The 16,112-nt window shown below is 39.0% G+C and overlaps 1 protein-coding gene across 5 annotated transcripts in view; it reads left to right on the plus strand.

The window, feature by feature from the left end:
* Positions 1 to 16,112, plus strand: part of EFL1 (elongation factor like GTPase 1) — a 134,853-nt gene that overhangs the window by 85,708 nt on the left and 33,033 nt on the right. For all 5 annotated transcript variants that reach the window (XR_010932737.1, XM_067698459.1, XM_067698476.1 and 2 more), the window contains 2 exons: positions 9,531 to 9,662; positions 15,075 to 15,222. Coding sequence is in view for 4 of the 5 variants with exons in the window: in XM_067698459.1 (XP_067554560.1) it covers positions 9,531 to 9,662; positions 15,075 to 15,222 (280 nt within the window). In the remaining variant the exon portion in view is untranslated. The remainder of the gene's footprint in view (positions 1 to 9,530; positions 9,663 to 15,074; positions 15,223 to 16,112) is intronic.

Below are 16,112 nucleotides of genomic sequence, written 5' to 3' on the forward strand. Positions count from 1 at the left end.
CTATCATTGTTATTTTTTCCCCTTAGGAATTACATTTCTTTGGTAGGTTCTAATACAAGTAAGTTGTGTCTGTGCCATGCCATACTAACTGCGCCACATCAAGATGCAGACGCATGGCAATGGTCACAAAAATCTTAAGCTCTAAGGTTCAGGGATTGGAATAAATTATCAGCAGTAATGCGACTGAGTTTTAAAAGTGCTTTAGGAGCACTTATAATACTAAAATGAGAGAAAGTTATAGGATCTTGGTCTTCTTCATCTCTGTCTCCTCCAAGGTGCTCAACACAGACCTGTAAACATAAGTGTCAGTAGAAATTTATTGACATAAATCTAAAAAGCACAGGAATTGTGTGAAGTATTCCTTCAACCACTGTTTTGAGCCCTACTCGCAAAGAAATCACAATATATTAGAATATAAGTTTCAGTAGGACCGTCTAAATTCCATAATTCCTGAATTAACTTTGAGGAAAATATTTACCTTTGGAAAAATGATCATTACAAATGGTAAAGGACACAGGGGTGGCATCACGTGATGCATTCTCACATCTAATGCCAGGGTGGCCTGTGAGTGGACCCGGAGATGAGGGTCTTTCCATGGAACTAAGATTGAACAGGGCCTTCAGTCTGAGGCTATCAGACACCTCACTCCCAGGACCTTGATTAACCTCAAGAAACATTCCAGCTCCCTATCAGATAGGAATCCAAGACTCCCTCTGCGGACACCAGGAACCAGGGAAATCCAAGTCCGGCAGCCGAGAGGTGAGAGCACAGTTTCAGTTTTTAGGGCCTAAATTGATTAATTCAAATGTAATGTGTTTACAGCATAATGCCACGGTTTATTGCCGTGTGACAATTCAAACAATGCAAGCATTCAAGGCGCAGGACTAACAAAAAGGCTCTTTTCTTACCTTCTGGTTAAAAAAATTTTTTTTCAATAAAATAAAGTACCCTGCAGTGTGTAAATGTTCCAATTTGACTGTACTAGATGGCATAATCAAGTTAGATACATGCTTGTAGTCACCATGAATGTGACAGCTACAGATGCAATGTGATGCAGATGTATGGTACTGATGACTGGGGTGCCACGAGTGGCTGTTGGTAAAATGGTGAATAGCTCATTTTCAGAACAAAATTCCTGAAAATTCACATGTGTTAAATTGTGCAAAAAATACTTCACTTTTAAAATGGAGTTAAATCTAAACTCGGATCATTATTAATAGGTTTGTCCAGCAGAATACTCAAAAGCTGTGTGGTTTGGGAAAATTCTTTGTGTGGGACATTTGCACACATTCCAAGGCACTGGTCCGTGGCGCTGCCCACTAATGCCTGTAGTCGGCCCCAACCAGAAATGTTCCCAGCAATTACCAAATCACCTAGATTTGTACCACTAGAGTTGTACCACTGTTTGTGGTATGTTACTGGTACACTATTGTGCCCGCTAGTCACACTGATTTGAGATATACGAGTAGAAATCAAACTGCTAAGTTGCACAGTCTGTATTTGGCTCAACATCACAGAATCGTTCTCCTGCATAGTTGTAACAGTTTTTGTTCCCATTTCCAGTTCATAAGACCTATGATTTCTGCACATACTTGCCAAGCGTGGTTTCTTTTCAGACTTATACCAGTTGTATTGGTGTGAAATAGTATCTCATCGTTCTAATTTATATTTACCTTATTATTAATGCGATTAAGGGTTTTTTGGTATGTTTTTTGAATGTTTAGAGCTTCCTTTTCTTTTAGTGTCTTTTCTTGAAACTATATTCTTTGCCTATATTCCTGTTGGTTGCATGTCTCTTTCACTGATTTGTACTAGTTCTTTATATATTATGCTTACTAATCCTTTGTCTTGTTTAAACATTGAAAACATCTATTTTATAACTTTTTACTTTGTTTATGGCATTTTTGTTTTGTAGATTTTATAATATAGTAAGACATTATCAGTCTTCAGTCTTATGATGTCATCTTATGACTTGTGCTTTCAATTCCATGTAAAATTTATTTTTCTAGATGGTGTATGATAGAGATGCAGTTGTATTATTTTTTCCATTTCATTAGGTTTTCTACCTTCACACATACATGTTTCTAGGCTCTTCATTTCCATTGGTCTGTTATCAAATAGACCACCACTAGTATACTACGTATGTAATCATTTTTCTTAAGTTGCGGTAATTTCTCAAGAATGGAGTTATGACCTGACACTTGCTGTTTTTCTGTAATTTGATCTACAGTTAACAGAAATAGCTCAAAGTTTGAAGTGCCCTCTCTAGTTTCACTATTCATTCAGTTTTTCCTTAGTTTTCTTCCATTGATCATTTCAACTAGGATCTTTTGTGTACTTGTGATGAAGTTGCCATTGCATCCAGAAGTGACTCTGCTTCCTGTTTTTATTTGGAAATGTTTTGAGTTTAAAGGTAGAAGAAATCTGGTTACAATTTCCTGGTTGGGTAAAGCCATATCTCTTCTTTTTTTTCTTTTTAAATCTTAAAACAAATTTCCAGCATTGTTTTAAACTATACTAGGCATTTTATTCCTCTTATGTGCTAAACATTGTACACTTCTTCCATTTTACTGAAATCATTTGAATTGGAATCACATCTTTGAAGGAGCATCATTTAAAACCATGTGTTACTATACAAAGTATAAATTTAGGTCAGTGGGACAGGATTCAAAGCTTATAAATGGATATGATTAGTACCTTATAGAGAAGTTATTATAACCTCCTTTACAGTTAACTAGTTAATAGTATATATAAAAATTAAATATGCACTTCATACCATACACAAAAAAACCTTTTTGATTAACAAAACTATTACTGACAACTACTGTTACCACTACAACCAATTATAACCACCACTGCCACCACCTCCATTTATTGAGTGCTCACTCTGCCAGCGACTGTAACTCTTTATTTGATTATCTTACTTAAGGCTCACAGTAACCCTATGAAAGTACCACATGCTATATATATGGAAACTAAAACTAGGGAGAGATTAGGTAGCTGGCATAAGGTTAGAGCTTTAATTAAATTCAACTCCTTCTGATTCCAAATCAGACATCACAAGAATGCATGTTGACTAAGGAAAGAAAGTTGATGGCAGTTGCAAGATCTCAGAGAAGTGGAAATGAATGGGTTGAAAATGTCTTTTCAGTCCTGCCTTCCGCTCCACACTGCAGCTGTAGATAATGACTTCGGGTTCTCACTTGGACCTCCACTGGTGCCATTTCCCCCCCTCTACACTCTCCTCCCACAGCATTTGCAGAGTTATCTCAGGTACTCCTACATGTTAACTTTGCTAGGAAGTCTAACCTCTCAGTTTCTCTTCCCACATAAACCTCGTAGTTTTCCTATTATGACATTTATCACATTATATTGTAATTGCCTGTTTATCTGCCTTTGTCCCCCTCCAGATTTTAAGCTCTGAGGACAGGAACTGTGCTCAGGTTCACTTGTTCATTGAAGAAACTTTATGAAAGTGCCTAGTTGTGCCCCTGCCCTTAAAACTAAATTCTTGGAAAACTAACAGAAAGTTGAATAAGTATCAGTTCTTTGAGAGCACTGAAGTTTGTAAGCTCTGAAGTTTAGACACCAAATAGAAAAAGCTCAAAAAGATACTAAAGAGAAAATATAGAAGCAAAATCAAAAGGGAAACTATAGTCTGGAGAAAAAGAAATATGATAAGAGTTAAAATGTTTATTACATGAAGAACTAATAAAAAACAATAGGAAAAACTTATGAACCTAAAAGAAGGGTAGAGAAATGCTTAGTTTTCCAAGTTAGAAATCTGGATTTCATCCTCGTTTCTTCCTGTCCCTTCTTTCCAGCTCCTACGTAACCACCAAGACTGATAGCTTACCCCATTTCTCTCTAATTCATCTACTTGTTTCCATATCCACACCCTTCAGAGTAAAGTCTAAGCTTAGCTTGATAGCCACATCCCTTGATAATCTCTCTGTTTTCCTTCACCCTCCTGTTTTGCCAGCCCCTTGGTGTATTCTATGCATAAGGTATTCTGAACTACTTTGGGTTCCCACAACACTCCAGCACTTTGTGTATGTTGTGTCCCTGGCCTGGTATTCCCTTCCCCACAGTCCTTCACATCTATTTCTGTTCTAATAGAAAACATTGTTTTCAAATATTTTAATTAATGTGCTTCATCCTTTCTCCTGGGCTAGCATTAGTACATCCTTTATCATGGTATAACACACCAAGAGGCAGTCAGAAGTAACTGCCCTTTTATTCACTCTGAGTGAATATTAGGCACCATTCAGGTACTCTGCATTGCCTCCAGGTCCAAGGTGAAATTTCTTCCACTATTTTAGTCCTAGACCCTTCCAACTGTGTTAATTCCCTTGGTGACAGCCGGCTCTACTGAGTCATCTGTTTCGCAGGAATGGTGGTCTGGCATAAATGGAAGTGGTCTTGATGCATAAATTGAGACTCCACAGTGACACCTAATTATAGCTCCCTTACCTGGTTCTGGACCCTGAGGGCCACGTTTCCACCTGTTCTGGAATATAGACGAAGATAGCAAGTCTAGACGGCTCTTTAAAAAAAAGGTTTTGATTCTTAAGATGTTACATTTTCCATTTACTGTAGTCTCTCTTCTGAGAAAAGGACCCCAGATCTTGATGTAACTGTTAGCTGGTTATGAGCTCCATCTGTCCTTACGAGAAGGAAAAAAATCCTCACATGGTGATGTCATTGTTGCAGGAGTTTTCCCCGGGGCCTCCTATTTCACCAAGAAGGTAAAGGGCAGTTGATTTAAGGAACTTGTTTAGCATCATGGACAGACTGGACCAGTCCTCTGAAAACTTCAGCAATACTGGTCTGCATTGGAGATGCTCGGCAGGCAGGCTTGGAAAAGGCCCATTTTATATTTATTGTACCTACCTGCCTGCTCCCTCCATGACAAGAATTATAAAGTGCATGGATCCCCTGATATCCTATGTAGTTGACTGAAAGAGAGCAGAATCTGAGTTTCCAGAAAGGTGCAGAATAAGGGCGTAAAGTTAGAGTCAGAGGATATGAGCTTCTTTGGTATTCAAAGACAGAAGGACCTAGAGCAGAAGGTAGTCTTCTGAGACCAAAGGTTTTCTAGGTTCTCACCAACTACTCTGGGAACCTGTACTTTAAAAAAAAAAAAAAAAAAGGTTTGGTTTGGTTTGGTTTTAATAGTTGTCTGAATCCTCATATCTCTTCTAAAGTAGTGTTTATTGCTCTCATAGGCCTGAGGCCCTATAGACACCCATGATACATAACTTGCATTTACTGTGAAGATTTAAAGGACTCCATTAATTCAGTCTTATTAAACAGTTTAAGAGGAACAGGTTGATGGTTCTGAGTGTAGTAATGTTAAAGTTGTCTTGAAATAAAACTTTGGCAATTAGGAGACCATATGCTAGCTAGAGCAGTAACATGTTTTCCCACAAAGTTTTTTTTAATTCCAGTATTATTTTTATACCAGCAATGAAAGAGCAGTTTACGAATCGAAACTTTCCTGAAGATAGTAATGCTCCTCTCTCTCCAGACAGCTAACAGGCTCCTCCCCAGGAAGCAGTGTTAGAATTCAGTAATGATTTCACCATCTTACTGCTGCCAGTGTGCCCTCATCCTAGATTGATTCAACTGGTGCAGCAGGGGGTTGTTAAAGAAAAAAGGTTGTCGACAGAAGACCAATCCATCTCTCAGGGCCCACACAATATTTTCAGTCTCATAAAAGATGTGCTCCTCAACGTTGCTTGTTTCTGGAATACTTAAAAAAATTTTTTTTAATTTGTATATAAGTTTTAAAAGTTACTTTCCATTTACGGTTATTATAAAATATTGGTTATATTCCCCCTGTTGTACAATAAATCCTTGAGCCTATCTTACACCCAATAGTTTTGTACCTTCCACTCCCCCATGTCTGTATTGCCCTTCCCTCTCCCTACTGGTAACCACTAGTTTGTTCTCCATATCTGGGAGTCTGCTTCTTTTTTGTTATATTCACCAGTTTGTTGTATTTTTGAGATTCCACAAGTAAGTGATATCATACAGTATTTGTCTTACTCTGTCTGACTTATTTCAGTTAGCATGATGCCCTCCAAGTCCATCCATGTTGCTGCAGATGGCAAAATTTCATTCTTTTTTATGACTTAGTAGTATTCTATTATATTTATATATATATATACCACATCTTTATCCATTCATTTGTTGATGGGCACTTAGGTTGCTTCCATATCTTGGCTATTGTAAATAATGCTGCTATGAACATTGGGGTTTATGTATCTTTTCAAATTAGTGTTTTTATTTTTTTCGGATATATACCCAAGAGTGCAATTGCTGGGTCATATCAGTCACATATGCAAATGATGCGACTGATATGACCACAAGGGGTTAATATCCAACATATATAAACAGCTAATACAACTCAACATCAAAAAAAACAAAACAACCTGATTTAAAAATGGGCAGAATATCTGAATAGATATTTTTCCAAAGGGGAAATGCCAGTGGCCAACAGGCACATGAAAAGATGCTCAACATCCCTAATCATTAGGGAAATGCAAATCAAAACCACAATGAGATATTACCTCACACCTGTCAGAATGGCCATCATCAAAAAGAACACAGATAACAAATGCTGGTGAAGATGTGGAGAAAAGGGAACCCTTCTACACTGTTGGTGTGAATGTAACTTGGTACAGCTACTGTGGACAACAGTATGGCAGTTTCTCAAAAAAAAAAACCTAAAAATGGAATACTTTGTAAAAAGGAACATTAGAGAGAACCTGGAAAAGATTTTGGTCTGGCAGTGTTTGCAAAATGCTGATTTTTGATTAAGAAAAGTTTGAAGGGTATGGTATACATCCTGGTGAGGGCCTGTGTACCCAGTGAAAGAACTCAGTATTTACTCAGGTGTCACCCCAGCCTGTAAGCTAGAGTTCACTCACTCAAAATGTCTAATACTCCTTGTTATATAGAGAAGAATCAGGACCAGAGAGGACTTGGGTTGTTCATCTTCAGTCAGACAAAAATTACTGGCATTTGTATAAAAACAAGCTAGAATTCTTGGTGTTTAGTAAATTCCTTTTGCTCCATATTCATCAGCCTGTTTTTTCTCTTTCTTTTATTTAGTCATATGCCTTTTTTTAAAACATATATGGAAAAAGCTTTGCACCCTCTTTAATCCTTGAAACAAATTCATGCCATGCTAATTTTGCATATTTTTTTTCTGACCTATCACTTTTCCCATCCCAAAACTTCTAAAATGATTCCCTGAAGGGAACACATTCTGCAGCTCCAATCCCAGTTGAAAAATGCTTTAGCACGTGAACTTTATGTGAAGGAATTATACCTCCTTGATTGATATAATTGTGATTTAAACAACTGAAGTGAAAATCATGTGATTTAAATAGAAAAAAAACCGACACAGAATTATATGGAGATTATAACAGTGTAAATTATGTGTGCCAGTAGAGGAGGGAATAAAAAAGGAAATACATCAAATGAATATAGTGACAGTATTCAAATGGTGTGGTTATGGGTTTACGGTGGTCTGTTTTGTTTTGCTTCATTTTTTTTTTCTAGATTGTACCTGATGGCATTATTTTAAAAACAGAAAGTTTGTTTTAAAGTGTGTTTTGTATAAATATCAAGTTGTACACTTAATAATTATCTGATAGTACATCAAGAAATTCTCAAAGTGATTTTTAAATCATTTTATTGTGATTCAGCCAAATAACTCTAATGGTTCCTTTCTTAGATTTTTAAATTATATTTAAAAATTTGTTAAAATAGTGGCATATTACAGATAGTGACTTTTTTGCTATCTTTGGAGCATAACTTTTTCCATAAAGTCTTAATCTTGACTAGGAATACTGTGGTATTGACTTCTTTTGTTTCAGTTTTTTCATGTTTTTAATCTGTTCACAAATCTGGGCATATCTAAGTAGCAAGAATAGATTTGGTGATTTGAACAGCAAAATGTAAACCAGAAGTTTAAAGAGACAGTGTTCAAAATATACTGACCTTCTGCAGCCTGCATCCCTGGTGAAACAGAGAAGAGACCAGCATTTATCTTTTCATTGAAACCATGTGCTGTGTGTGCAGGAAGGAAATGCATGCTAGTCAGAGGTCAGAAGCAGGATGGATGAGGTTTGAAAGAGAATATTTACTGTGGGGTTTTCCTAAACCCCTAGCCTCATGGGAGATGTTGTTATTTCTAGTAGACTTGGTGGAAACTTGGGCAGACCCAGATGTGTTACATCATGGTACATGGAGGACATTATCAAGAAGCTGTGGCCAGGTATACGTCTCTCTGTGTGCTGGGCTAAGAAGGACAGCAATGAGTTTAGACCTTGACCAAATAGATAAACCAGAGGCGCTGGGAATGAATTTAGCTCCTTGGAAACTTTAGTCTGAAGAGGATCCCCTGCACACAAAAGGTCTAGAAATCATGTCATGAGCTAAACAGTTAAAGGAGCTAATGAGGTTTAGTGTGAGGCAGGAAAGGATTAAAAGGATCTGACAGATGCCTTTGAAATCCAAAGGGTAGTTGGTAAAAGTTGAAGCACGTTTTCTGTGGACCTTTGGAGAACTGAACTAAGAACAATGTGTAGAGATGGGGGAAACACGTTTCAGCCTAATGTAAGGAAGGTGTTCTTACAGTTGGAGCGATCCCTTAATGTAGTGGGATGGTGAATTCTGGAGGCATTCGGAAGGGGCAGTGGGAGGGGGCTTTTCACACTGTGTGGTCAGATTCAGTTCCCCTCCACCAGGCTGAATGGTCAATTGTGTGGCACCCCGGTGCCCTGTACCTGTACATCCGTTTGTCAGCTGAAGGTAGCAAAGCTGTTTTCTTTGTTTCCTTTTCATAGTTGTTGCTAAGCTCGAGATGCAAAAGCAGACTGCCGATTAAATATCCCTGCCCCTTTCTCCTATGTCACCTTACCCTAAAACAGGTAGCCTCCCCTTCCACACCCTCTTCAATTCTTAATTCTTTAACCCCAAAGCACAAAAATCGCCCTTGTGCTTCTTAATTTGTTCTAAAATGTTGTCTGCTCTTACTCTGGATGTGAGGTTCAATATGACGCCTTCATCTCACTTTTCTGGGGCATTCTCTCTGCTCCTGTCTGCTCAAAGACAAATATGTATGCTTTAGAGCCTTATGCAACTATCAGCCGGGAGCCTGAAGTGGAGAGTGGGCGAGAGAGGGAGGTGGGGGAATAACTGATATTCTCCTCTCTAAATCCCCTTCACCCACAAGCAAGTAGATTTGGCAAAAGAGATTATTTCAGTAGAGACTCATCTTCATCAAACTAATGTATTTTAAAAACTAAGAGTTACAATTTTAAAAGTAATTAGTATTTTCAGACATATGTTTCTGGACATGATCATTTCTGTGGTCAAAGTAGGTATGTTTTAGCCCAATTTGTTTAGTGTTTTTTCTCTGTGACATATATACTGGGTTGATGTTGTTATTTTTCTAACATAAATTCAGAACTTATCATCTTTTATTGACTCCATGGATCTTTTCCTCCCTGCAGGAATAGGAGGCCTTCAAGACTTTGTGCTGAAATCGGCAACACTGTCTACCTTGCCCTCCTGCCCGCCATTTATACCACTCAACTTTGAAGCCACTCCTATTGTGAGGGTTGCTGTTGAACCGAAACATCCAAGTAAGATGACCTTGTTTTTAAAAGCCTGTGATATTCATTACATTTTTAAAATACTTGCATTTAATGCTTGGTTCCTCATGATTTGTTTCACTAGTAGACTATGAATTTTCTTGAAGGTATATAATAGGAGTAACCTGCCCAGCCATGAGGCCATACAGACCACCAACATTTTGAGGGGAATCTAACCTCTGTCTTAGGAACCAGGAGTCTTTAGGCACCTTCGCCCTCCAGGGAGACTGTATTCTTCTTTATGTCAGAAACAGGGTCATCTCTGCATCCCCCAGAACCCCGGCACAGGGTGGCGTCTCAGCAAAGTTCATGTTTTATGTGAATGGTTCTTAGAATCTTACCCCAAGCTCCTTGGTTCAAAATTCATATCCTCTTCCCTCTAGGTTTGCTAGATTATCTGGACACTGAGCATTTCCTCTTTGTGTAGAAAGCACTTCCTGCGTCTTTCTGTCTGGCTGTGTGACACCTACATATGCCAGTCCCTATAATAACTAATTCTTAGTCTTTGGTTTATACCATTTGCCTGGCCAATCTTCATTGACTCTTGTATTTTCCTTCCCATGATTGTCACTAACCCCCCTAGTCCCTGTGACTTGGCTGTTCCCAGTGCTTAGTGGTAGTCAGTGAAGAGTCTCCAGACTGCTTTAAGGAAACCAGAGAACAAATGTGTAAAATGGCAGTTTAGTTGAGGTATATAATGGCCTCGTTGCCCCTGCATCTGTATATCCCTCCTCTCCCCACAGCTGGGGCCTTCGGAAAGCTTGTCTCTGCCTCAGTTCCTAAGACATATTCTAGCCATTGAGGATCCCTGGGACCCTTGAGCAGATATGTTTTTGGAGGACTGCATCTCTGGCCTTTGGGCTCAGTAAATAGCTATCTGCCTTGGGCCTCAGACAGGCATGCTTTCTGGGCTGTCACTGTGGACTGACAGTGCCTTCGGTTGTTGCATGGATTTACCCCATTCTGTGTAATGCCTGCTTCCTCTTTGTGGGTTTGTCCAGATCCCGGCCCCTCATGGTTTGTTCTTTTATTCTCCTTGGTAACTGCCTCCAACCCTAAGAAGCACATACAATAGAAGAAAAGCTCAGTTTTATTGAAGTTGTAACATTTGAGTCTGGCAACCGTAATTTATTCTTAGGCGTTTCTAGTATTTATTTAAATCTTATTTCTTACTTTTAAAACAGGGATTAAAGAAATTTAAGCTATAATGTTTTAAGAGAAATGTGTAATTTTTTGGAGTCTGTTTGATAGTTGTGTGCTGTTCTGTGCTATTATCCAAGCCGAGTAAAAGCCCCGTCCTAAAGGGCCACCTTCTGTACAGCTCTGGCTACATGAGATGAGAGCTCCTAGTACCTAGCTTACTTCCTGTCCCATAGCAGACTCAGTAAGATTAATTGCTTTCTCATAAACAGGGTAATCTAATAAACAGAATTACTTAAGATTGGCCATCTGAGTGCCAAAATTTATTTCCTCATATGTGTTGCATTAGATTTTTCTGAACTTTGTAAAAAATAAACTAAAATGATAGAAAGGGGCACCCGGTTTTCTTCATAATTTTAAAAGGAGTATTGCTACTTTTCCCAATCAAGTATATTGTTCTTGCTGAATTTGCCATGCCTATTCTTGATTATGTTATTGAAGTGTATGCCATTCTATATTTCCATGTCTGAAGTTTATACCCGTTGTTCTGTCTTCTTGTTATTACAATGTCAACATCTTATTTTACATTTAGAATGTCTGGGAATACTTCTCTTGATGCTAGTCTCATTCCTCTGAGCCCTCAGAGGATATTTATTGTCCCTTTACTCTTTGCCCTAGTTTCTTATGCCCATCCTTACTTTGGGGCGATAGCCCCTCTCTTTACGGATTACATGTCTAATGACTATTGGGATGTCCCACCCTCCTGTACCTCAACTTCCCAGTAGTACTGCCCCTGAGAAGCACTGGGCAGTTGCATTGTTTATTTCTGAACAGAACATGTGTCCCCAGGCCCTCTTTTCTTTTTCATGCTGACAAACTGGGTTAACTAATCTAGAAGACAGCCTTTTTACTCTTCTTTTGGTGTGAAGGCATTCCGAGCATTTGTTCTTCCACTTTTCTTTCTCTGACTTCCTAAGCTGAGGTCCAGATGTCATCGTGGCCGCCACTCTGCTCCATGCCCACGGGGTCTACTCAAAATCCAACACCCAAACACGGAGAACTCCACGTGCCCAAAGCCATTATTATTTTCAGCATCATCACTGATCCTGACTGTGTGCTACATTCTGAGGATTTGACATTATCTCATGTAATCTTCTCAACAGCCGTGTGCTATTTTTTATCCTCATCTTCACATGAGGTAAACTGAAGCTTAGAGAAGCTAGTTAACTTGCCCATGGCCTTACAGTTAGCAGTTAGTAAGTGGTTGAGTCAGGATTCAGACTCCTGCCTCTGGATCTTTATTTTTAGGAATCCAAGAAATTCTGTTTACCTGAGAGCAGAGTTACTGGTTTCCAGAATTTTTCCATCCTTTATCCATATCAGTTAAAAGAAAAGAGCCCTCTCTGCATATGGTTATATAGATACATGAACTTCTGTGCTGATGTTTTCTGTACCATATGAAATACACACAAGCATAGAAGTTACTGTAAAAGTTGAGATGAAAATGAAATAACTGTCTTTAAAATATTCTTATTTGTATTTGTTGGAGATATGCACTGTATCTGTAAATAGGTGAATATGTATTATTTATTTATGATTGTGGTTTATAGTTGCATTAGTTATGTAATACTGCCTAACATATTACTCCAAAATTTGGAGACTTGAAAGAACAGTAATCACTTCTTATTTTTCACAGTTCCTTTGGTCAGGAATTTTGGAAGGGTTCAGTTTGGGGATGTCTCACGCAGTTGTAGTCATATATCACAGCAGGCTGCAGCCATCTGAAGGTTTAACTGGACTTCCACGGTGGTTCACTCACAGGTGCTCATAAGCTGGTGCTTGCTGGGGACCTCAGTTCCTCCACAGGGACCTCTCCTCGTGGCTGCTTGATTTTCCTAGAGCACCGTATGGTTACTGGCTTTAGCCAGTAGTCCAAGACACTAAAACAGAAGCTGCAGTACCTTCTGTTAGCTAGCCTTAGGAATCACATATCACTTCTGCAGTATTCTATTGGTCAGACAGGCCAAATTTCTTTTGAAAAAGCTGCTTCTTTGCTTATTGTTACACTGTCACCTTTGCCTTGAAGTGACAGATTTAAGTGTGTATGTGAATGTGAGTGGGTTTTTTGTTTTTGTTTTCTTAAGAATTTGTGGACCTCCTGGTGGCGCAGTGGTTAAGAATCCGCCTGCCAGTGCAGGCGACATGGGTTCAAGCCCTGGTCTGGGAAAATCCCACATGCCGCGGAGCAACTAAGCCTGTGCACCGCAACTACTGAGCCTGCGCTCTAGAGCCCGTGAGCCACAGCTACTGAGCCTGTACTCTAGAGCCCGCGAGCCACAACTACTGAAGCCTGTGTGCCTAGAGCCCATGCTCTGCCACAAGAGAAGCCACCGCAATGAGAAGCCTGCGCACTGCAACGAAGAGTAGCCCCCGCTCGCCACAACTAGAGAAAGCCCACACGCAGCAGCAAAGACCCAACGCAGCCAAAAATAAGCAAATAAATTTATAAGGAAAAATTTTAAAAAGAATTTATTAGGTCCTCATACTGGTAACATTGTTTTGTAATTTGGTGATGGAGAGCTGACAAAAAGCTTTGTCTTTTTTTTTTAATTATTCCCTTGGGCTTGTGTGATATGTATTATTAGTGGTCTTCGTGCAAGAATCTTTTTAAGCCATATTTCAAATTCTGTGAAGGTTAACACTAGATAATATCTGTCCACGGAATTAGGCAAAGGAAAACTACAAATGCTGAAAAGGAAAACATGAGGGTACATCCGTCACCCCCACAAACAGTGAAATCCCACTCCCTGTCTTCCGTCAGCATTTCACGCATCCCATATGTGGCTCATGACCACGACCTGTGAGGGTGCCGACACCCATTATGGAGTGTGGCTCTATGGCTGTCTGCCTGCAGGCTTCAAAACCAGTGTGTCTGTGACCTTGAGCACAGGTTCCTTAAGCTTCTCTATGCCTGTTTGCTCATCTATAAAATGAGAACAGTAATCATTCCTGCCTCCTAGTTAATGGGTTCATATATGTAAAGTGCTTATCTGGCACACTTAGCACTATAAAGTGTTAGTTACCATTAAGAAAAGCTTATTTAAAGAATAAATAGATATGGAATAGATATGGGTAGACAGCTTGGGTAGAATATATTGAAAAACCACTGATTGCAGAAAGCTCCCGTGGTTTGGTTTGTTTGGCATGTTGAAAACCAAGCATTGAGGAATTAACTGAGTCCTTCCTTCAGACGTTGAAGTGAAACAAGACTGCGTAAAAATGCCTTCAAAGCCAAGGTCTCTGCTAAAGTAGTAACAAGAGAATTCCTGTGACCTGCCTAGAGTGAATAGTGGCCACCACGCATATGAAAGGTGTGAAAAAGCAGCAGAACTCAAGATGTGGATCCAAATCCCTACCTGTGCCCCAAGAACTGTAGGGAACAAGCAGTTAGATACTGAAAGCACCAGCAGAGTGGAATGCAGAAGGTACCCATAGCTCACGGGATAAAGTGGCTGCTTCGTGTATCCCACCTCTCACCCAAAGGGCAGCTTTATTCTAAAATCCACAGTTCTGTCAAGCAGTTTCATAAATAATTATTATTTATTTAATTTTTTGCGGTACGCGGGCCTCTCACTGTTGTGGCCTCTCCCGTTGCGGAGCACAGGCTCCGGACACGCAGGCTCAGCAGCCATGGCTCACGGCCCTAGCCGCTCCGCGGCGTGTGGGATCTTCCCAGACCGGGGCACGAACCCGTGTCCCCTGCATCAGCAGGCGGACTCTCAACCACTGTGCCACCAGGGAAGCCCAATAATTATTTTAAATATGAGCTTCTGGTACAGTTTCTTGAATTGAGTATCATATTGAATGCTTCCTTTGCTTATTTGTTGCTTTTATAGTTTTATAGGTACCGTTTGGGAAGAGTTCTGTTACATTTCTAGGTATATATACATGTGTAATACATTTAGGTGGATTTACAAGTGTAACGATGGTAGTTTATATTTGCTGAGTGTTTGAAGAAGTGGCATAGATCAGCTTTGGGAGTCTCAGTGATATGTGACACGTGTCTCATGTGAGCTATCTGTACAGGTAAATTACTAGAGGGTAGTTTTCTTCACATTGCTATGTTATTTGGAAGAACAATAAACCATTATTTTAAGAGTTTATTTCATTATACTTTTCCCTTCAGTTTTCTCACAGATGTTATCTTTAGATTATATTAGTCCTTATCTTGTATTTAATCAGTATTTCATTTTGTTAACCTAGGTGAGATGCCTCAGCTCGTCAGAGGAATGAAACTGTTAAACCAAGCTGATCCCTGTGTCCAGATTTTAATTCAGGAAACGGGAGAGCACGTTTTAGTCACAGCAGGGGAAGTTCACCTTCAGCGATGCCTGGATGACTTAAAAGAAAGGTTAGGTGATAACAGAGATGAAGAAACGATAGCCCCAAAATCGGTGGGATGCTTTAGCGTTTCTTAAACCCATTGAACTTACACTGTGGTTTGTCTTTGGAGAAAAATTAAGTGCCCTCAACTTAAACATGAACTGTTATTGTGTTACTGGATCATAGATTTAATTTTTAATAACTGACAAATAGTATTCACCTGCTATACTTGCATGATTTTGCATTTTTAGTTTGAGTCATAAAATATTTTCATATATATGTATTTTACTTTAAGCATATACACACACAGCATATCAGGGCAACAAAACAAAATCGTATTTTGTAAACATAGGCTGTAATTAGGATAGACTTCCTTTCCTTATTGATGTGGCCTCTACAGTGTAAACCTTCGGTAAATCTTTATATTTCTCTATCATGGTGATACATAAGTGTCATAAAATAGGCATCCCAGATAACTTTTTGTAAATTGTGTTTTTCCTCTTTATTCCAAAGGTAATATATGTTTATTGTAGCAATTAGGGAAATACAGAAGAATAAAAAGAATCATTCAGTTACCATGCAGAGATAACTATGACCATAACATTTGGGTCCATAAATCCCTAGTCTGTTCTATGTGTATTCAAATACCTACAGATATCTATACACAGCTCTGATTATTTGGTTAAGATAAACTTCTGGAAGTATAATTGCTGATTCAAAAGGTGGCATATTACATTCCTGGCATATTTTTTAGGCTTATGATCCATATTATCCTTCAGAAAGGCTGTTCCAGTTTACACTGAAACTAGCAAGATGTATTTGAAAGTGTCTCTTTTCCCACACTTTTGCCAGCCCTGTATATCATAATTTTTAAAAATTTCACCAACCTGGAAGATGAATAAAAGGTGTTCATTGTTA

The sequence above is a fragment of the Pseudorca crassidens genome, chromosome 1 (genome assembly GCF_039906515.1).
Source record: "Pseudorca crassidens isolate mPseCra1 chromosome 1, mPseCra1.hap1, whole genome shotgun sequence".
NCBI lineage: Eukaryota > Metazoa > Chordata > Mammalia > Artiodactyla > Delphinidae > Pseudorca > Pseudorca crassidens.